Raw genomic sequence first — 23884 nt, 5'->3', positions numbered from 1 at the left:
ATTTGTATATTTTATAATTATTACACACCACTGTGGGTCATATGACAGTATAAGGACCGGCCAGTCAGTCCCCTAAGGTATAAATGGACCGCTTTGTTTGCCGAGGTCCATTCACCTTCGGCGGCTGACTGGCCGGTCCTTTTAATGACATGAGGCCCGAAATCGTGTTTTATATTCCTTAAATTATACCGAACATTTAATATTACCATTGAATACTTTGAAAGCGCTTTTGATGAATTTTATTGAACTAAGCAATAAATGTTTAGTTAGTCGTACAAAGCATCTGTTTGACGTCAGCGGTCCATATTATTTTCTGCGAGGTCCGGACCGGCCAAAAACATGATATTGACCGCTGACGTTATTAACTCGTGCTCATATATTAAACCTTACATAAATGTGTTCCTTCTTACTGTTTATACAATTTATCGGTCCGTATATCGATGTATTTTAATAAAAAAAAATGTGTTTTTTGGCCGGTCCGGACCTCGCCATAACAATAATATGTACCGCTGATGTCATATAATATGGACCGCTGACGTCATAAAACTGGTTAGTGCTGCTTGCAATTTTCACAACGACATTTTTTTTCGCAAGTAAACATTATTAGATGTGTTAAATAAAACACATCAAAGGCGCTTTAAAATCATTAGATGATAAAAGAGTGTTCGGTATAATATGAGAAATATTATACACCTTTTCGGGCCATATGGCATTATAATGACCGGCCAGTCAGCCCCCGAAGGTGAATGGACCTCGGCTAAAGCCTCTGTCCAAATACACCTTTGGGGGCTGACTGACCGGTCCTTATAATGTCATATGACCATCAGTGGTGTGTAATATTTCTTAAATATTGATTACTACAGGTTTCATATAACTTCTGAGAATATCCATCACACAACAATCCTTAAGATGCAGCTTTTTTAAATGTTTGAACGAGTACGAGTGATTAGCATTGCTATAAACCTATAAACCTTGGATTGACAACTCTCGTCTGTGTTAATGCGATTAGCTTGAACTCACGCGTGCAGCGCGATTTCCTTCCGAAAAATTACCGTGTGGTCATTTTCGAGACGTCCGATATCGGCCGAATATATACATGTAGGAAAACGTTAATTAGAACTAAATATAAACTTAACCAGGAGCTTATTAGGTCCTGATTAATACTTCGATAATTAAAGAAAATACATTAACGACAAACTTCAAACATATTACATGCGACATGTCGATCGGTGTTCAAAAATAATTATTATCAACAAAGCTGGCGGAAATAACCGAATATCGCCGTTAATCACCGATCGGAGATTCGGCGGAATTTTCCGATATTTGCAGAGCGCGCGCTAAGGATTGTTGGTAAATTATTATTTCTTATCGTTTCATTGATATCGGGCAGTTGCCAATTTATGGTTTATAGGTACGTGGCATTGCAGTCGCTTTTTAATTGGACTCTCATAGTCAACGAACTGTTTTTGCAAATTCATTAAATGCCAAAATGTAGCTAGTATTATATTGTTCAATTGAATTTGTGTTAGTCATATTTATATGTGACAAAGTTTGTTTAGAATGTCTTTACTTATTTATTGTACATTATTTTTTCAAGTCCATGAATAGACTTTTGTTTAATTTATGATTGAATGTTGTTAATAACAGTTGCAAATTAAAATTCGGTTCCACCGTTTCTTGTTTGTTTATTTGCTATTTAAATTCACCGTCATACCAAAAATCTCATCGTCGTCGTCGTCGTTGTTGTTGTTGTTGTTAATTATGTTAAATTAAATATTTCAGAACTCTCGGTCTCATGATAACTCTATGTACATCTACGGTGACATGGACTACGCAGATGTTGATTCTTGGCAACTAGCTCGAAATGACGTTAGTTTGCAAAGTATCATTAAATCAGGGACGTTTGCTGACATTTACACGGCGTCCATCGCAAACAACTGTAACACAGTGATAGCAAAGGTTCTTAAAAGTAAGTAATCGCGTTTCATGCGTGAATATAGCCATGCTTTAACTATAGCTGGTACCAACCTATTCAGGACTCCTCATCCATTTTATCATTTGGAACTCCTCGGCCATTTTTTTCGAAAACAACCTCGGATGTATGCCGGTACATCAGTTGAAGTAGTTCGTATTTTTTTAATTATTTCATTAATTAAATGTAGTGTTATAGAGTTGTTTTTATTGATCTAAGTTTAAATTGATTGCCAGTGAAGTTAATTATTGCAAACATCATTAAGATTCCCAAGAGTTTAGTCATAAAGTTTAACTGCTAAATAAAATTACTACGCGATCTACTTGCAGCGGACTTAAACGTACTTCTTTTTTGAGTATGTAAACCGTCCAAATACATCCAAGGTTGTTTTCGAAAAAAAATGGCCGAGGAGTTCCGAATGCCATTTTTATCAACAACAACCTCAGATGTATGCCGGTACATCAGTAAAGGTAGTTCGTAAATGTTTGAATTATATCATTAATTAAATGTGGTGTTTTAGCTTGTATTTATTGATCGAAGTTTAAATTGATTGCCAGTGAAGTGTATTATTGCAAATATAATAAAGATTCTTAAGATTTAAGTCTTAAAAATTGCCTATTAAATTACTACGCGATCTACTTGCATCGGACCCGATTTTTTGACATTGTAAATCGTTCATATACATCCGAGGTTGTTTTCGATTGAAAATGGCCGTGGAGTTACGAATGGTAGCAACCCTACGAGTTTTAAAATTCGTTTTAAAGTGTTATGAATAGTCAGTATATCAGTACACAATTCAAAACAAACCCTGATATGTTATTGTAAAAATATGATATCTGAAAAGAGTATTTGTTCAACGAATATATTATATTAAATATTGCTTGTGTTACCTAATTGCTACCTGAAATAAAATATATTTATTAAAGTTTGATCGTGCACAAAAACTCTGTTTTTTATAGGTGAATATTCAAAACAAGACGAACATCTAATGAAAGCCAAAATCAATTACTTCTCTACCGTCGTTGGCAAGCATGAAAATGTAATCAAGTTTATTGGAGCAGTTGTCGACGACATAGTCAGTAAGTATCTTTGAATAACGCTTTTATTTATAAATAGTATTCATTATTATTTATCATTATAAACATTTCATGAAATTGAGTTTCTTGTGTTTTCGTAGAGCTATATGCAATCGTTTGTCCCCCATTTCGATAAATGCTTGTTCTTTATGGGAATTTATTGATTAAACACAACAAGCTGAAGGCATGTGTCCTACATTTCTACGTTAAACATGAATCATGAAGATGGCCTTGTCAAAATTGCTCTTATCATGTATGTCATCAGGTATTCTCAATTAAGCCGAGTAGTGAATGAGTATTTTCAATTACACCGAGCTATAAATGAACATTCCCTATTAAGCCAAACAGTCAACTAACATATTCTGTTACGCAGAGCTATCTATGATCCTTCACTATTACGCCAAGCTTTAAATGAACATTCTGTTACGCCGAGCTATCAATGAACATATTTTATTACGCCGACTATGAACGAGAGTCAATGAACACTCTCTAATAAATCAAGCTATCAATGAACATTCTTTTTAAAACCGAGCAGCCAATAAACACTCTCTCTCTCTTTTAAGCCGAGCAGCCAATGAACACTCTCTCTCTCTCTCTCTTTAAAGCCGAGCAGTCAATAAACACTCTCTCTTTTAAGCCGAGCAGCCAATAAACACTCTCTCTCTTTAAAGCCGAGCACACTCTCTCTCTTTGAATACTCTCTTTTTTTAAGCCAAGCAGCCAATAAACACTCTCTCTCTCTCTTTAAAGCCGAGCAGCCAATGAACACTCTCTTTTAAGCCGAGCAGCCAATGAACACTCTCTCTCTGTTAAGCCGAGCAGTCAATAAACACTCTCTCTCTTTTAAGCCGAGCATAAAATGAACACTCTCTCTCTTTTAAGCCGAGCAGCCAATGAACACTCTCTCTCTCTCTTTTAAACCGAGCAGCCAATGGACACTCTCTCTCTCTTTAAAGCCGAGCAGTCAATGAACACTCTCCCTCTTTAAAGCCGAGCAGCCAATGAACACTCTCTCTCTCTTTTAAGCCGAGCAGCCAATGAACACCCTCTATCAAAAGCCGAGCAGCCAATGAACACTCTCTCTCTTTAAAGCCGAGCAGCCAATGAACACTCTGTCTCTTTAAAGCCGAGCAGTCAATAAACACTCTCTCTCTTTAAAGCCGAGCAGTCAATAAACACTCTCTCTCTCTCTCTTTAAAGCCGAGCAGCCAATAAACACTCTCTCTCTCTTTTAAGCCGAGCAGCCAATAAACACTCTCTCTCTTTAAAGCCGAGCAGTCAATGAACACCCTCTCTCTTTTAAGCCGAGCAGCCAATGAACACTCTCTCTCTCTCTCTTTTAAGCCGAGCAGCCAATGAACACTCTCTCTCTTTAAAGCCGAGCAGCCAATGAACACTCTCTCTCTTTTAAGCCGAGCAGCCAATGAACACTCTCTCTCTTTAAAGCCGAGCAGTCAATGAACACTCTCTCTCTCTTTTAAGCCGAGCAGCCAATCAACACTCTCTCTCTTTTAAGCCGAGCAGCCAATAAACACTCTCTCTCTTTAAAGCTGAGCAGCCAATGAACACTCTCTCTCTTTTAAGCCGAGAAGCCAATGAACACTCTCTCTCTTTTAAGCCGAGCAGCCAATAAACACTCTCTCTCTTTTAAGCCGAGCAGCCAATAAACACTCTCTCTCTCTCTTTAAAGCCGAGCAGTCAATAAACACTCTTTCTCTTTAAAGCCGAGCAGCCAATAAACACTCTCTTTTAAGCCGAGCAGTCAATAAACACTCTCTCTCTTTAAAGCCGAGCAGCCAATAAACACTCTCTTTAAAGCCGAGCAGCCAATGAATCTCTCTCTCTCTCTCTCTCTCTCTCTCTCTCTATCTCTCTCTCTCTCTTTCTCTCTCTCTCTCTCTCTCTCTTAAGCCGAACAGCCAATGAACACTCTCTCTCTTTTAAGCCGAGCAGCTAATGAACACTCTCTCTCTTTTAAGCCGAGCAGCCAATGAACACTCTCTCTCTCTTTAAAGCCGAGCAGCCAATGAACACTCTCTCTCTTTTAAGCCGAGCAGCCAATGAACACTCTCTCTCTCTTTTAAGCCGAGCAGCCAATAAACACTCTCTCTCTCTTTTAAGCCGAGCAGCCAATGGACACTCTCTCTCTTTAAAGCCAAGCAGTCAATGAACACTCTCTCTCTTTAAAGCCGAGCAGTCAATAAACACTCTCTCTCTTTAAAGCCGAGCAGTCAATGAACACTCTCTCTCTTTAAAGCCGACCAGCCAATAAACACTCTCTCTCTTTTAAGCCGAGTAGCCAATGAACACTCTCTCTCTCTTTTAAGCCGAGCAGCCAATGAACACTCTCTCTCTCTAAAGCCGAGCAGCCAATGAACACTCTCTCTCTTTTAAGCCGAGCAGCCAATGAACACTCTCTCTCTCTCTTTTAAGCCGAGCAGCCAATGAACACTCTCTCTCTCTAAAGCCGAGCAGCCAATGAACACTCTCTCTCTTTTAAGCCGAGCACCCAATGAACACTCTTTCTCTTTGAAGCCGAGCAGCCAAAGCAGCCAATAAACACTCTCTCTCTCTCTTTTAAGCCGAGTAGCCAATGAACACTCTCTCTCTCTTTTAAGCCGAGCAGCCAATAAACACTCTCTCTCTTTAAAGCCGAGCAGCCAATGAACACTCTCTCTCTTTTAAGCCGAGCAGCCAATGAACACTCTCTCTCTCTTTTAAGCCGAGCAGCCAATGAACACTCTCTCTCTTTTAAGCCGAGCAGCCAATAAACACTCTCTCTCTTTTAAGCCGAGCGGTCAATAAACACTCTCTCTCTTTAAAGCCGAGCAGTCAATAAACACTCTCTCTCTTTAAAGCCGAGCAGTCAATAAACACTCTCTCTCTTTAAAGCCGAGCAGTCAATAAACACTCTCTCTTTTAAGCCGAGCAGCCAATAAACACTCTCTCTCTCTTTTAAGCCGAGCAGCCAATGAACACTCTCTCTCTCTTTTAAGCCGAGCAGCCAATGAACACTCTCTCTCTTTTAAGCCGAGCAGCCAATGAACACTCTCTCTCTTTTAAGCCGAGCAGCCAATGAACACACTCTCTCTTTTAAGCCGAGCAGCCAATAAACACTCTCTCTTTCTTTTGATCCGAGCAGCCAATGGACACTCTCTCTCTTTAAAGCCGAGCAGTCAATGAACACTCTCTCTCTCTTTAAAGCCGAGCAGTCAATAAACACTCTCTCTTTCTTTTAAGCCGAGCAGCCAATGAACACTCTCTCTTTTAAGCCGAGCAGTCAATAAACACTCTCTCTCTCTTTTAAGCCGAGCAGCCAATAAATACTCTCTCTCTTTTAAGCCGAGCAGCCAATAAACACTCTCTCTCTTTAAAGCCGAGCAGCCAATGAACACTCTCTCTCTTTAAAGCCGAGCAGCCAATAAACACTCTCTCTCTTTTAAGCCGAGCAGCCAATAAACACTCTCTCTCTTTTAAGCCGAGCAGTCAATAAACACTCTCTCTCTCTCTTTTAAGCCGAGCAGCCAATAAATACTCTCTCTTTTAAGCCGAGCAGCCAATAAACACTCTCTCTCTTTAAAGCCGAGCAGCCAATAAACACTCTCTCTCTTTAAAGCCGAGCAGCCAATAAACACTCTCTCTCTTTTAAGCCGAGCAGCCAATAAACACTCTCTCTCTTTAAAGCCGAGCAGCCAATAAACACTCTCTCTCTTTAAAGCCGAGCAGCCAATAAACACTCTCTATTAGTCAAATTTATCAATGAACATTCTGTATTAAGCTAAAATATCAATGAACATTCTGTATTAATCTAAGATATCAATGAACATACTGTATTAAGCTAAGATATCAATGAACATTCTGTATTGAGCTAAGATATCAATGAACATTATATATTAAGCTAAGATATCAATGAACATTCTGTATTAAGCTAAGATAGCAATGAACATTTTATATTAAGCTAAGATATCAATGAACATTCTGTATCAAGCTAAGATATCAAAGATCATTCTTGATTAAGTCGAGCCTTGGCTGCGGTTACCTTGTTCAAAGATGTTTTGTGCTTCAGAAGGATCGTGCTCTTGCATACTTAACCAAAAAACATTTCCCTTCTATTATTATTATTTTTACTACCGTTACTTATGCACCGGCATACATCCGATAGTGTTTTCGATGAAAATTCGCCGTGGTGCTCCACTCGTCGATGGTAATGCCTTTGGACAATTCACTAAACATCGTTTTCCTTTTTAGTGGGACCGTTCATCATATATGAATACTGCTCTAACGGGCAACTTAGTGACTATCTGCAGACAATGAAATCCAACTTGACCTTGGAGTCACAGGAAATACTATACAGGTTTGGCCTTGGTGTAGCCCGCGGCATGGAGTACTTGGCTGGAAAAGAGGTATATTTAACGTAAATAAAATGTTGATATGCAATTAAATCCATGTGCTAATTATGATATGACCGGCTGTCATATATATTATTGCAATCTTGCGAATGTTTGTTTAGGTTTATTACCTTATGCAACCCTGTGTGTATATATGTTTCAAAAATATGTTCATATTACTATTGAACCGATTGGTATGGTGACAAGATTGGAAACAAAATATGTAAGGCGAACTTATTTTAAGGCATGACGTTCAACATCTTCCATATCGACACCAAGATACACATAATACTAGACAAACCATATAGAGTTTTATAGGTTAATTAACATTGTTTTGTACAAAATGGATTTATATTTGAACGAGTACACAGCCTGGAAAGTCTTATTAGATGAGTTTTTAAGCTGTGTTCGAGTCCAAAATATCAAAATATATTCCGTATTATACTGAACATTGTTAAATGACCTTTTTATTCTATATCTATAAATATAATCTCAAATATATTCTGTATTGTACAGAAAATGTTAAATAAAAATAATAATACTAAAAACAATAATAATAATGATAATAATAATAATAATAATAATAATAATAATTGCCCCAATTTCTTCGGTTTAAAAGGCTTAAGTAGCTTATTTCAATAGTAAAAATTCATACTTAAATCAGATTTTGATAAATAAAAAAATGTTAATTCTGATTATCATAAAGATAATTCCTATCTAAAATATAAATACTTTTAAAGAAGTAAATATTAAGCAAAAAATTGAAAAGCAAAACAGTGAACAGGACACTTGTACTTGGCACTATCAAGGAAAAGGATTTGAAGGGATTTCTGAGATCTTCATGTAATAGTTTACGTCACAGTCGGTCTAAAATAATAAGCAAAAACCTAATGGGAATTAGTTTGAATCCTGTTCGCATCTCCCGGCAAAATTTGAAACAGAATGATCACGACATTTAAGGTGAAATGTTCGTCTAAAGAGGTATTTCTACCTTATAGATTGTCCATCGACGACTGGCAGCACGGAATGTTCTACTCGACAACGCTTTTGAAGTTAAGATTGCTGGTTTTGGACCCATGGACGTGGACGAACAGGGTGGAAAACGCGTAAATACAGATAGTTTGATCAGCGACAAGCAAAAATTATTTTTAAATTATATTTTTGTGTTTCCAGTTTTGGGAACACACACACACAAAAATAATAATATAATAAGTTACTTTAACTTTGTAATACTGTACAGGGCTTCCGTAAAAGGAAGTTTGGAAGTATATTACTCCCTAGAAATGGGATAAAATTCCAAAAAATGATTCCTTGAAGTACAAAAACTTCCATAATTTTGAAGAAAACTTCCGAAGTTGAAAGCTTAAAGTTCAAAATATCTGTAAAATTTGCAAGTTATAGTTGCAAATTATTTAACTTTAAGATACTAGTCGAAAAACAGCGGAAATCATTATTGTATTCGGGTGATTTTAACTTCCTCATTTCACTGAAAAACATACAATATTGAAGCACAGGAAGTTCATACTTCCAGTTCCAAATTCTAAAAGGAAACTTTGTAGTATCTATGATTTTTTAAATTAATTTACACAATCGCAGTTTTCTATACAACAACAATAACCTGGAACCTTATTTCGCGTAAGTTGTGTTTACTATAAAACTAATTTTGACTTTCCGTGGTTCAGACTTTATTAAAGCGTTCCTTGTAGTTTATATTGTCACTCTATATTTCGGTCACTGGTATTGTACATGCTCATCTGAGTTGCGTATCTATTCAAATGCATTTACTTTATATATCAATGTGCCAAGTGTTTACGTCGTAGATATGTGTATAAGCGAGGCAATGTCAGAATAATGGTTGTTCATGCTCACTAAACCTTATTTTATCTATTTCCATGTCATACAGTAACAGGAATCTATTTCAGTCAATATTTTAATGATTTGTTTGCCGACTTTTCAAGTGCTATTGACCGAGAACTCGAACCTGAGTTCAAAATAAGCTGACTGGCCAGCTACATTTCTGTCATTCTTTTACATACCAAAATAATTTGCAAAATAGATAACTAATGTAGTAATATACATTCAAAGATTACACCTAACAGATTGAGCGGTCAATGTGAACAATGATATAAGAAAGTACATGACTTGATATTGAATCACATCAGCAATTAACATATATCCAAACTTTCGTTTTTTTGTAGTTTTTATAACGCTTTTATGAAAATAAAACATAGCAAATGAGGCGTCATTATCATGTTTCATATTTTATGTTACATTTTGCTAACGCCTCATGTGTCACCTTTCGACCAATCAAAATTGCGGTTACATGTTTGGTATGTAATACTGACTTTTTTGTGTCATGTTTATACCATTATGTATGCATCAATAATTTATTCAGTATTTTTAATTTTACTTATCTTGAAACTATTTTGGGTGGTATTTATTATTGGCCTTAATCTGATCTAAGAATGCCGTAGCAAATAGTTTTTACCTTGTACCTGTATGTTGACCTAAATAATAATGAAAGTCTATGATGCATGCAAATAAGATTGAATTTGGCACATATTGATAATTTATACCCTCATATCTCATTTTATATAAAAAAAAATATTACGTCTTCTTTTATTTGAAATGAACGACTTCACCGCATTCATCCAGGAGCGCATTCCAATCAAGTGGATGGCTCCAGAATGTTTGAAGACAACAAAGAATGCGACAGAGAAAAGCGATGTTTGGTCGTTCGGCGTTGTGTCATGGGAAATATTCTCTGTCGGTGAGTGTTTTTATGATGACGTATTATACAAAAATAGGATTCAATGTCAGTTACTTCCTTTGACATTAGAAATTATTTAAACACTTGGGACACAATCCATGCAGATTATTGCATATTAAATGCTTCGTAGACTCCTTGAACAAAAATGATAATTTAGTCATCATCTGCGCAGAAATAGACAAATGTACCTAGATAAATCCATATGTTTATGAATTTGATATGTCGTTGACGACCTAAAGAAATGAAAGGATAAAAGTCGGATTCTCAGGTTACATTAAACATTGGAAGTGGACATGTGTCAAGAACAGACCGATTTCCTAAACTTGTATTAGGTTGTATCTAACCTAATTAGTCAAAACAGTCCTTTTCTAAATAACTTTAGTAGTAATTTTTGTTTATTTTGTATAAGTATATTTTTTTTTATAAATTATGACGTCGCCAATGTGAAAATGGTATTTATATATTGTAATAAATACTTAGCGTTAAAATGATAAACTATGTGTTAATGATATCAATAGAACACATTCACGGTCATTCAAAACAAAATTGGTGAACACGTTTACGAAATTTTGTTTTAAATGGTCATTCATAGATATCCTTTTTTAACCCAATTACCATAAAAAAGTTGTCTCAGTCAAAAAGCTATTTTTTGTAAAAATCTTAAAAAGTGATTTTTATTAACAGGTGATGCTCCCTATGAAAAGATTGGAGGAAGGGAAATCCCAGGAAGACTGAAATCCGGTTACAGGCTTCCAAAACCAGAACTGTGCGATAAAAAGTGAGTCTGGCTTAACATTAAAAAGGCATTGGTATAAAGAGCATTGCGATAGCGACTGAGTCTAGTTAAACATTATACTAGCCTTGGTATACGAACTTTGCGATACCGACTGAGTCTAGCTAAACATTATACTAGCCTTGGTATACGAACTTTGCGATACCGACTGAGTCTAGCTAAACATTATACTAGCCTTGGTATACAAACTTTGCGATACCGACTGAGTCTAGCTAAACATTATACTAGCCTTGGTATACGAACTTTGCGATACCGACTGAGTCTAGCTAAACATTATACTAGCATTGGTATACGAACTTTGCGATACCGACTGAGTCTAGCTAAACATTATACTAGCATTGGTATAAGAGCATTGTAATACAGGCTGAGTCTGATATAAGAACATAAGGCTCACAAGTGAGTCTGGCTAAGTATTGTACATGCAACGGTATAAGAACATTACGATAACAACTGGGTCTGGCTTAGCATTGTACATGCAACGGTATAAGAACATTACGATAACAACTGGCTCTGGCTTAGCATTGGACATGCAACGGTATAAGAACATTGCGATAACAAGTGAGTCTGGCTTAGCATTATACATGAAACGGTATAAGAGCATTGTAATACCGGCTGAGTCGGATATAATAACATAAGGCTCACAAGTGAGTCTGGATTAGCATTGTACATGCAACGGTATAAGAACATTACGATAACAACTGGCTCTGGCTTAGCATTGGACATGCAACGGTATAAAATAATGGCGATAACAAGTGAGTCTGGCTTAGCATTGAACATGCAACGGAATAAGAACATTGTGATAACAACTGGCTCTGGCTTAGCATTGGACATGCAACGGTATAAGAACATTGCGATAACAACTGGCTCTGGCTTAGCATTGGACATGCAACGGTATAAGAACATTGCGATAACAACTGGCTCTGGCTTAGCATTGTACATGCAACGGTATAAGAACATTACGATAAGAACGGGCTCTGGCTTAGCATTATACATGAAACAGTATAAGAACATTGCGATAACAACTGCGTCTAGCTTATCATTATACATGAAACGGTATAAGATAATGGCGATAACAAGTGAGTCTGGCTAAGCAATATACATGCAACGGTATAAGAACATTACGATAGCAACTGGCTCTGGCTTTGCATTGGACATGCAACGGTATAAGAACATTGCGATAACAACTGCGTCTAGCTTAGCATTATACATGAAACGGTATAAGATAATGGCGATAACAAGTGAGTCTGGCTAAGCATTGTACATGCAACGGTATAAGAACATTACGATAACAACTGGCTCTGGCTTAGCATTGGACATGCAACGGTATAAGAACATTGCGATAACAACTGCGTCTAGCTTTCCATTAAACATGAAACGGTATAAGATAATGGCGATAACAAGTGAGTCTGGCTAAGCATTGTACATGAAACGGTATAAGAACATTACGATAACAACTGGCTCTGGCTTAGCATTGGACATGCAACGGTATAAGAACATTGCGATAACAACTGCGTCTAGCTTAGCATTATACATCAAACGGTATAAGAACATGGCGATAACAAGTGAGTCTGGCTTAGCATTGTATATAAACATCAGGAGCAGATCCAGGAATTGACGTTGGAGGGGGCGTAACTTAGTGGCGCCAATATTTGACATACACCCCTCCTTCAGAACCGAAACTATTTCTATTTAAAATTGGAGCATTTTAAGCGTATTTTATTACTTTTTCTGATATAATGACATTAAAAAAAATGGGGGGGGAGGTGCACGTCGGTTGCGCCCCCCATCCCCCATTGCTGACCCCGCTAATTGATAAGAGCATTGCGATAACAAGTGAGTCTGGCTAAGCATTATATATGCACCAGGAAATTGCGATAATACGTGAGTTTGGCTAAGCAATATACATGCACCAGGACATTACGACAACAAGTGAGTCTTGCTAAGCATAATATATGCACCAGGACATTTTGACAACAAGGGAGTCTGGCTTAGCATATTATATGCACCAGGAAATTGCGACAACAAGTGAGTCTGGCTACACATTATATATGCACCAGGAAATTGCGATAACAAGTGAGTCTGGCTTAGCATTATATATGCACCAGGAAATTGCGATAACAAGTGAGTCTGGCTTAGCATTATATATGCACCAGGAAATTGCGATAACAAGTGAGTCTGGCTTAGCATTATATATGCACCAGGAAATTGCGACAACAAGGGAGTCTGGCTTAGCATTATATATGCACCAGGAAATTGCGACAACAAGTGAGTCTGGCTACACATTATATATGCACCAGGAAATTGCGATAACAAGTGAGTCTGGCTTAGCATTATATATGCACCAGGAAATTGCGATAACAAGGGAGTCTGGCTTAGCATTATATATGCACCAGGAAATTGCGATAACAAGGGAGTCTGGCTTAGCATTATATATGCACCAGGACATTTCGACAACAAGTGAGTCTGGCTTAGCATTATATATGCACCAGGTAATTGCGATAACAAGTGAGTCTGGCTTAGCATTATATATGCACCAGGAAATTGCGATAACAAGGGAGTCTGGTTAGCATTATATATGCACCAGGAAATTGCGATAACAAGTGAGTCTGGCTAAGCATTATATATGCACCAGGAAATTGCGATAACAAGTGAGTCTGGCTAAGCATTATATATGCACCAGGAAATTGCGATAACAAGTGAGTCTGGCTAAGCATTATATATGCACCAGGAAATTGCGATAACAAGTGAGTCTGGCTAAGCATTATATATGCACCAGGAAATTGCGATAACAAGTGAGTCTGGCTAAGCATTATATATGCACCAGAAAATTGCGATAACAAGTAAGTCTGGCGAGGCATTAGATATTCACCAGGAAATTGCGATTACAAGTGAGTCTGGCTTAGCATTATATATGCACCAGGAAATTGCGATAACAAGTGAGTCTGGTTAAGCAATCTCTATACACCATAACATTGCGAAAAGTCTGGCTTAACATTACACATGTACTAAAACATTGCGATACCAAATGAGTCTTGCTTAACATTAAACATGCGATGGTAAAAGAACATTTTTATAACATGTGAGACTGGTTTGACATTACACATAAATCGCTTATAAAACAGTAAGTTTTTTATTCCAGGTGTAGTTTTTAAAAAGTGCTTAATTTTATGACGTCAAATTGTTTACCAGATTTTACGTCTGTACTTATGTCCGGCAGTGCCGTTATGGATGTATTAAGAAGGGCACAATATAGGTTGATGCAACAAAAATATTGTAATGCATTTTTATTTTAAACTCATCCGACTTTAGTAATCAAAACAAAACAAGCATATGATTTGTGTACAGATTAAAAAAATATTAGCGTTTTTTTTAGCGTTTATAAATGTTTTGTTTTCAATTAATAGATATGTGGCGCAAATTCCCCAGTTAAACAGCGCCAAAATATCGCTAAATTGTTTTGATACGTGTACAACTCATATATATTTTTATTTTTTTTTATCTTTAATATTAAAGTCAAGTTTCAACAAAATAATGAATAACAATTAAAAAAAAACAGACACCTTTTTTGGATTCACCTATATTGTGCGCATTTCATGCAAGCTTTGTTTATTTCACAGTATGTCGCAATTTTGTTAACCATATAATGTTTCTATACTAATATATGTTGCAGTTAGCTTTTGGATGTTATATGTAATCCAATAGAAGGTTGTATGACGTAATGGCGCCATGTTGTTTCTCATATAGCGTTTCTATACTATACTCCTTCTATTTGAAGGTTGTATGACGTAATGGCGCCATGTTGTTTCTCATATAGCGTTTCTATACTATACTCCTTCTATTTGAAGGTGGTATGACGTAATGGCGCCATGTTGTTTCTCATATCGCGTTTCTATACTATACTCCTTCTATTTGAAGGTGGTATGACGTAATGACGCAATGCTGGAAAGCCGACCCAGATCAACGCCCGACATTCAAAGCCATCAGAGAAGAACTGGATGAGATGTTTGTGGCCGCCCCTCAAGACGATTACTACATCTATAGGAAATAGTGTTTGACGATCCGAACGAGAGAGATTGTATATATTTAACATTACTGTCGAAATATGTGGTGTTATAGATATTTGAAAAAATATTACAACTGCTTTACTTTGTTTATTTTAAGAGCCATATAATTATAATTGTAATATTATCTGCGTAAATGAGTAATGCCAAGGTTGGTTATTATGTTAACGAAACGTTGAATCAATTGATTTGGTATAACAGTGTAATGATTTCAAATTTAGCAATTTTAAGATATATTTATTTGATATTTTAAAAAAAAATGAATGTCAACTTATGAGGGACGATAACTTGCGGAAAATCACAGTGTTACAGTTTCCTCCACGTAACTCATTTTTGTTGACTGCGTACTGCATTTATGATATAGATCATCGGAACTCCTCGGCCATTTTTATCAATAACAACCTCGGATGTATGCCGGTACATCAGTAAAAGTAGTTCGTAAAATTTTGAATTATATCATTAATGAAATGTAGTAGTTTAGCTTATATTTGTTTATCTAAGTTTAAATTGATTGCCAGTGAAGTGTAGTATTGCAAACATAATTAAGATTACCAAGAGTTAGGTCATTAAGTTTAACTGCAAAATTAAATTACTACGCGATCTACTTGCAGCGGACTTAAACATTAAAATTTCTGAGTACGCAAACCGTACATATACATCCGAGGTTGTTTTCGATAAATATGGCCGAGGATCTCCGAATGGATGTAGATAAGCAATTACACGAAGTAGGATTTGACAAACCGAACATTGAATTGATTGAATATATTTCACAGAAGTTTTGGTAGACATTGAAATTGTAGAAGACATGTTATACTTCTTTTAGCTTCTATTTGCATGTTTTCATATTTACGTTGTCAATCAAAAACAGTAATTAATATTGACTTTTCAACTATTGTATATATTTGGTGTTAGACCTATTAATTATTGCCTTGCCTATTCTCCTTCGTATATCTTATATCTTTTTTGTTTCATATCTAGTACAATCATTCATAAATTTGTCAAACAGTCAGTCACACACGCACGCACGCACGCACGCACGCACGTACGTACGTACGCACGCATGCACACACGCACGCACACAACTATTGAAGATATTGTATATAGCTAACAGTTTGTTTTTTATACATCGAGTAGTTGACATTTGATTTTAAGTAGACATGTACTATTTCGTAGTTCATATATTATCATGGTTTGATGTGAAAATAATATCATTTATGAAGTTGTCAAACAGTACAGAAAAAAACTACTTGACCATGATTTAAATGTTGAAAATATTGTATATATCTGACATTATTTTGAAAGACATCTGGTGGTACACAATTGCAATTATAAAAGACCTGTTATACATGATATATTATAATTTATCATTGTTTTATGTTTAAATTATATCATTTATGAAGTTGCCCAACGATTAAAGAAAGATTAAGTTGACTCTACAATAATTCAAAATATTGTATACATGTATACCTGCTAATTTTCTTTTCAAAATAAATTCCACTAACAGTTTATTTATATAAATGCAAACACAACATAAATTGTAACCGTACATTCTGATGGAATTATCATTGTATTCATGATATACATGTGTGTTTGTGTCTTTATATATGTAATCGCATTTTATTGTTAAAATCTTAAAATTAAATTACTCCTCTGAATGGATGATCATCATAATAGTTTTCGTTTGTTTATATTGTTTGGCGCCTTTAACTTCTTGTTTTGTGTTTGCAGCGGAATCAACTGCTTTCGTGTTGCTTAAATCACCGGCAGCGTGCCACATAAAAAAATTAAAAACTCATTTCATAAACCTTGCGAGTTATTTCAACATATATTTTTTAATGAGATTTGTGGAACAGTAATTTCTCCTAGTGGAATTTGTACAACAAATGAAAAAGGGTCAAATAAGATTGACCTTTATAAATGAATTAATTCCTCATGAAGTCTGATCGCATAACGGTTTTGGCACTGACGACAGCTCTCAACGATTTAATTTATCTCATTGATCGACTGCACGTAGGCTGAGTCATTAGAACATTGTAGTGTCTGTTGACCAAACATAATGCAAGAATTAGACTTAGTGTTTACGATAATACCTATGAGATCTTCGGACGGATTCTGATTAAATGATTAAAGAAAACCTATAAATATAAAAAAAACTCTAAATTTTAATTTGATCATTGATTTGTTATATCAAGTGGGTAATTTAACGATTCGCACATGCGCTTTGATTAGTATAGAGGCAGTTAGCATTGACACTAAGATATTTATTGTTTAGCTTGTTGTTTTAAACAACTTAATTGGCCCCGCATCGCGCTCGTTATTGGTTTAGAGGACCAAAACTACACAAAACTATTACATACATTGGACTGGATATCCATCGGATGGGCAAACTGCATGGAAATGAAATCTTAATAGTGTATATGAAAAGTTTTCAATGCACTTTGAGTGACATGCATTGATAGCAAACATAATAATATGCAGTATATAAGGTGCTATATTTTATATTGTTTGTATCATTAGTGAAAGCGAAAATTGAATGTGGGAATACTCGACAATACAACTTGAGGATACTTTATGTGTATACATGAAATAAACGCAGTAAACTCCTTAAACCTGAGATTTGTGTATGTTTCAATACATTAACCATTAAACCAATGTTCATGAAATTTGGCAAAACTTATTTAGAAAGTTAATATATTATTGATAATATGTTGCCTTTGCTATTGCCATTTAGTTATAAAGTAAATGCAACACATGTAGTAATCATGAACACTTTAATTTGGAACAGGACAATAAGAGTTCACAAACCAGCCAATTAATGCAAGTTTTAATTTTGGGGAACGATGGGGGCGTGTAAAATACACACGTATTGTACATGATTCATTGCTGCCCGCCTTCCATTCTTCGCAGAAATAGTGTTCGGTTCCCAGTAATAGCATGTTATTTTGCGTCGTGCCATTCCCCTATTGATCGCAAACACGATATCCGGCATCCGATAATAAATATATTCAAAAGTACTTTCTATCCTGTGAAACATTCGCAATGCATAGGTTACCTTTTGGAATGAACTTAATGATATAGATACAATTTAATATATAGGCATATAACCAGGTTTAGTTTCATCTATCCAAAAACAAATGATTTCATTGATGTTAAATTCAAATGAGTCATTATTATTTACATGGAAAGCAGACTAATTGCTGATCAAGTATGACACTAGACATTAATGAACACAAAGTAATTAGAGACGGGTTGAAGCATCACTTGTTAGTGTACTTGTTTCGGAAGTTGAACTTAAAGGTTTCATTAAAAGTGTAATTGTTGTTTCACTTATGCTCTAAGTATTACATCCTGTGTGCTAATTACGTCTTATTTTCATACATTGTTGATGATCAGTTTACAAATACAGTGCAACGTATCAGGACAAGCTATGTAATCAACAATTTAAAGCTGCACACTCATAAATTGAACGGTTTTTTTTTCTAGAAACGAGCCATTTTTTGCAAAATTGCATGGAAACTAGTGATATTAGACTGCAGACAAAATATTACAAAATTGATAAGTCATAAAACATTAATTTTCGAAGGAAAATATGAAAATCTTCGATCTGAGCTTTTGTCAGCAGTCTTATATCACTGGTTATAAAATATATTTGCAAACATGGCTCATTTCAAAAAAAAATATTTTTAAAAAGTTGTCAAAGCGGTAAATCTGTGAGAGTGCAGCTTTGAACCCCGTTTAGGAGCACACTGGGTCAAGGTGTAACAGGCACTTTACTTGAGGTACACAACATACCAAATCAGCAAAGACTACACTTTGGTGGGCTAAGCCCCACTTAAATAATCATCTTAATTAAAAGAAACAAGAAAAAATGCTTTCATCAGGCGTGTTATTGTGTCAATACCGACATGTACAAGCTACAAATAGTAATTTATATGTATTTGTTGTACAGAAATGCATATGGAATCTCATAGAATTATACTCTTGTATCTAAGCAATTGGGCCAGTTGCGAATGTAACAAAAATATTCAGCTGTGACTCGAATCGCCCACGAAAAAACAGATGTAAATATGACTTTACTCTGGAAACGTGTGCCCGTTTGTCCCTTTCCGCCGGTTAAACGTTTCAAGTACCCACGTCGGGCCTCAATTGCTGAATATGATAACAATATGACAGAAATGAACTAGCCGACATACGAGATGAGTGTGTATATGTAATTTATGAAAAGTACAAAATGATTGAATAAAATTATGTGCACTGTAAGACAGTCGTTCGGTAGAATAAACAATAGCCAATATCATACCTGTACAAAATATCGTGCATAAAACTAATCATTATAAAACTGTACCGCATCAGACAATATTTTCTTCGCTGTTCTACGGAACGCTAGAAAATTCAAGTTTAAGCTCTGCCTAAGTAATCATCTTAAGAATGAGAAACAAAACAAAATGCTTTCACCTGACTTGTTAGTGTATAAAATAAAACGAATGGGCCTGAGAAATAGCATTGAAATAGTGCGTTTACAATTCCAAAACTCGATACACTTCCAGTGAATGTTCAACAGAATCTGCAAAATAGCCATCTTTGCCCGAATCGCATTTCCAGCGACCATGCCTCCTTAAACAACGAGCAGAACCCTCCTCCCCCCTCCCGAGTTACCTGCCTTTGTTGCGCCGCCTGAGCGTAAAGAGTGCATGCCTTTCTCTAACGTACCAGCGACTTCTCTTAGCCGCCCGACCAAAATTGCATGGAAACTAGTGATATTAGACTGCAGACAAAATATTACAAAATTGATAAGTCATAAAACATTAATTTTCGAAGGAAAATATGAAAATCTTCGATCTGAGCTTTTGTCAGCAGTCTTATATCACTGGTTATAAAATATATTTGCAAACATGGCTCATTTCAAAAAAAAATATTTTTAAAAAGTTGTCAAAGCGGTAAATCTGTGAGAGTGCAGCTTTGAACCCCGTTTAGGAGCACACTGGGTCAAGGTGTAACAGGCACTTTACTTGAGGTACACAACATACCAAATCAGCAAAGACTACACTTTGGTGGGCTAAGCCCCACTTAAATAATCATCTTAATTAAAAGAAACAAGAAAAAATGCTTTCATCAGGCGTGTTATTGTGTCAATACCGACATGTACAAGCTACAAATAGTAATTTATATGTATTTGTTGTACAGAAATGCATATGGAATCTCATAGAATTATACTCTTGTATCTAAGCAATTGGGCCAGTTGCGAATGTAACAAAAATATTCAGCTGTGACTCGAATCGCCCACGAAAAAACAGATGTAAATATGACTTTACTCTGGAAACGTGTGCCCGTTTGTCCCTTTCCGCCGGTTAAACGTTTCAAGTACCCACGTCGGGCCTCAATTGCTGAATATGATAACAATATGACAGAAATGAACTAGCCGACATACGAGATGAGTGTGTATATGTAATTTATGAAAAGTACAAAATGATTGAATAAAATTATGTGCACTGTAAGACAGTCGTTCGGTAGAATAAACAATAGCCAATATCATACCTGTACAAAATATCGTGCATAAAACTAATCATTATAAAACTGTACCGCATCAGACAATATTTTCTTCGCTGTTCTACGGAACGCTAGAAAATTCAAGTTTAAGCTCTGCCTAAGTAATCATCTTAAGAATGAGAAACAAAACAAAATGCTTTCACCTGACTTGTTAGTGTATAAAATAAAACGAATGGGCCTGAGAAATAGCATTGAAATAGTGCGTTTACAATTCCAAAACTCGATACACTTCCAGTGAATGTTCAACAGAATCTGCAAAATAGCCATCTTTGCCCGAATCGCATTTCCAGCGACCATGCCTCCTTAAACAACGAGCAGAACCCTCCTCCCCCCTCCCGAGTTACCTGCCTTTGTTGCGCCGCCTGAGCGTAAAGAGTGCATGCCTTTCTCTAACGTACCAGCGACTTCTCTTAGCCGCCCGACCAAACACTCTCGAGCCCTTTTACGTATAACTGAGTGCTTTATCCTTGTTTATTAATTTACAATTGCTTTTGATCGAAAACAAGGTCGAAAGAGGAAGTATTCTGAACAGTTGTTCTAACAAGATAATTCATTTCAAATACTTCTTTAACAAATAATAAGGACAAGCGGCATAATTTCCTTTCCAAATTTGTATTGCATTACCAAATCTGTAAGGAAAATATGAATCACAGAATTTTATATAAGAACATCAACGATTCCTTAGCTGATCTTAATTAATATAACGTAAACAAATCCAGTCTATGATACAACTATTATATGTACAAACATCTCTGACAACAAGTAAATCACTAGCATGACAATATTTGTCACAAAGTTGAATAAACATTTCTGAGGTATCTGGCTCTTTCTTTAATACAGGATTTGAACACGATCGTTTAGAAGTCTCTAAAAGATTATTAACAAACATATTTTCTTTAGGATTTGATAAGATTCGCATGTTATGCGCCCACTAAATTGCATACACAGTAGAAGAATAACACTTCCTGAAAACTTTTTTATCAATTAAACATGTCAAGTAAAGCGCCACATTTATAGGCGAAGCTGGTAAAGCCGAATCGTCAAATTCACAATTTCTGCTTAACATTGTCACAGCTTGGATCCCATTTGGTTTTAAAATTAATGGGGTTTTATTTCTTGACAAACATCATTAATGGACAAAGCAATTTTATTCAGATACGGCCTTTTTACTGCCGTTTATATTTGCCGAAATTATTTGTACAACAGTTGCGTTGTCAGTGTTAACAACTGCATTGCCTTCCATGATTTTATAGTCACTAAGTACCACACGATGAACAGCCTTTTAGCTCACGCAAGGTAGAGCTCAAAAGAGTTTCATTTACAAATCAAAAGTCTACTACCGCACTGTCTTCGTATATCCTTCAAGATAACCACAATAGCCTGCAGTACTCACATCGCATTAACAGTGTGTGTATACCACGTGACAAATTGCGTCATAAATGCTACGTCGGAAAGCAACATTTTGCTTCGAATGAAGACTTTAAACAAAGATAACTTCAATATTTCCTCACCATATTAAATGAAACATAGCGCCACGCCTTCGGTCTTTTACCAGAGTTTGATTGAGAGTTTAGTTATTTAAAACACTTAGACAAACCTTTTCACAATACGGCCGTCTGACGGAGCACTGTCAAAACATTATTTTGGAGACAGGTTTGAAAGTGTTTGTGGAAACTAATCACCTTATCAAACTCCGGTAATAAAACGAAGGCGGTGCTCTGCAAGCAGCATAGACTGCCCTTTGTTTCATTAAAATGGTGTAGTAAAAGAAATGTTATCTTTGATTTAAGTATTCATTTTAAGCAAAATATTGCCTTCCGACGTAGCACATTGAAGCCGTATTAATCCCTTATTTATTCAGGGTGGCTGCTTTTCTACACTTGACTTGATTTTGATATGCATCCTTAAAGTGACATTGCACATACTTATGAATAAAGCACTGTACATTGTAAGGAAGCATGTCGTTTCGTCTTAATTTCGTAAATCGTTTGCCAAAACGTCATAATATTATGTTTGGTATGTTTCACCTTCGTCGTCCATTTTGTCGGTGTACAAAATCATAATAGCCGTCAAATCCACCGGGTTAAATACAACTGTAATATCCAACCGTACGAAGTGGTTCAATTACTTAATAGGTTCAAATATTCCTAAAAGGTTTATACGAAGCACTCATTTTTCAGTCGGAAAACAGAATGGCTACCTTTAAAAGTAATTGCCAGCATATTTCTCATATAAGGCAAGTTTCGACAGCCAATGAAAATGGCCCATTTCTCAAAATCTTATATTGGACGAGTTAAACAATCAAAACGGGGGAAACTCATATAAGTCGAGTTTTGTTTATAACGGCCGAGTTTGGTCGATATTGAGCGAGTTCTGGCATATATTGTCTTGAATTGTCTGGTATTGGTACCGCAATTGTCATTGTAGCTCGTCAAATATGTAATGGTTAATAAGATTTGATATAAACTCATATAACTCATAGTATATAAAATATGTCTGCGCTTAATCAAGACAACATTAACAAAGTCTCAGTGTATCAAGGCATTCAATTCAAGACAAATATTATCCGATAATAGTAAATTTTGACATGATCAAATGTTAACAGGTTTTGATGAATCATACATTTGTTAGAATCATCATTTTCTTGTTTTAGTATAAGTTTGTAGTGTAGAAGAAGGAAATATTATGCGACATTAAAACGTCATGAGACAAATTGTAATATAATTTATGAATAACTTTGGGCGTCGCATCTCAATGTTAAATTCAGTAAAATTAAAATCCCTGAGCAGTCTTGATTTTACAGATTAACGATCAAGCAGATAACTGTCATCCGCACTAATGTGTCAATTTCCTAGTAAGGCCTCTGAAAAGTAATCGTTAATATATCAAACATGTAACTTGTTGTAAAACATCCAATATTAACATTGAGGGATATGAATATTTCAATTGTCCGCGCCCAATCATTAATAGCAAAGCTACCCAAATCTCTACGTTTTACATTCTTGCATTTCCGCACTAGTAATTATAAATTCCCTATCGAAGTCGGTAGATGGAGACAGAATGCTGTACCACATGTCAATAGAAAGTGTACGTTTTGTAATCTAAACGATATCGGTGACGAACTGCACTATTTACTTACATGTCCATTTTTTAATCCTACCAGAAAACAACACATAAGTAGTCGTTTTTACTCAAGACCTAATGTCTTACACTTTAGTGAAGTTTTAAATTGTAAGAACCCGGATACCTTAAGGAAAACACCAATTTTTGTTAAAAT

At 35.8% G+C, this 23884-nt stretch overlaps 1 protein-coding gene across 1 annotated transcript in view; it reads left to right on the top strand.

The window, feature by feature from the left end:
• The window catches only part of LOC128241772 (uncharacterized), a 37344-nt gene extending 20588 nt beyond the window's left edge, over positions 1 to 16756 (top strand). Inside the window, exons 20-26 of the mRNA XM_052958856.1 lie at positions 1783 to 1969; positions 2932 to 3051; positions 7297 to 7451; positions 8435 to 8542; positions 10092 to 10206; positions 10891 to 10984; positions 14915 to 16756. Of these exons, the coding sequence (XP_052814816.1) occupies positions 1783 to 1969; positions 2932 to 3051; positions 7297 to 7451; positions 8435 to 8542; positions 10092 to 10206; positions 10891 to 10984; positions 14915 to 15047 (912 nt within the window). The 3' untranslated portion in view covers positions 15048 to 16756. The remainder of the gene's footprint in view (positions 1 to 1782; positions 1970 to 2931; positions 3052 to 7296; positions 7452 to 8434; positions 8543 to 10091; positions 10207 to 10890; positions 10985 to 14914) is intronic.
• Positions 16757 to 23884: the final 7128 nt, after the last annotated feature.

Source organism: Mya arenaria, chromosome 7 (genome assembly GCF_026914265.1).
Source record: "Mya arenaria isolate MELC-2E11 chromosome 7, ASM2691426v1".
NCBI lineage: Eukaryota > Metazoa > Mollusca > Bivalvia > Myida > Myidae > Mya > Mya arenaria.
The sequence above is the reverse complement of the archived record's forward strand: the minus strand, read 5'-3'. Positions and strand labels throughout refer to the sequence as shown.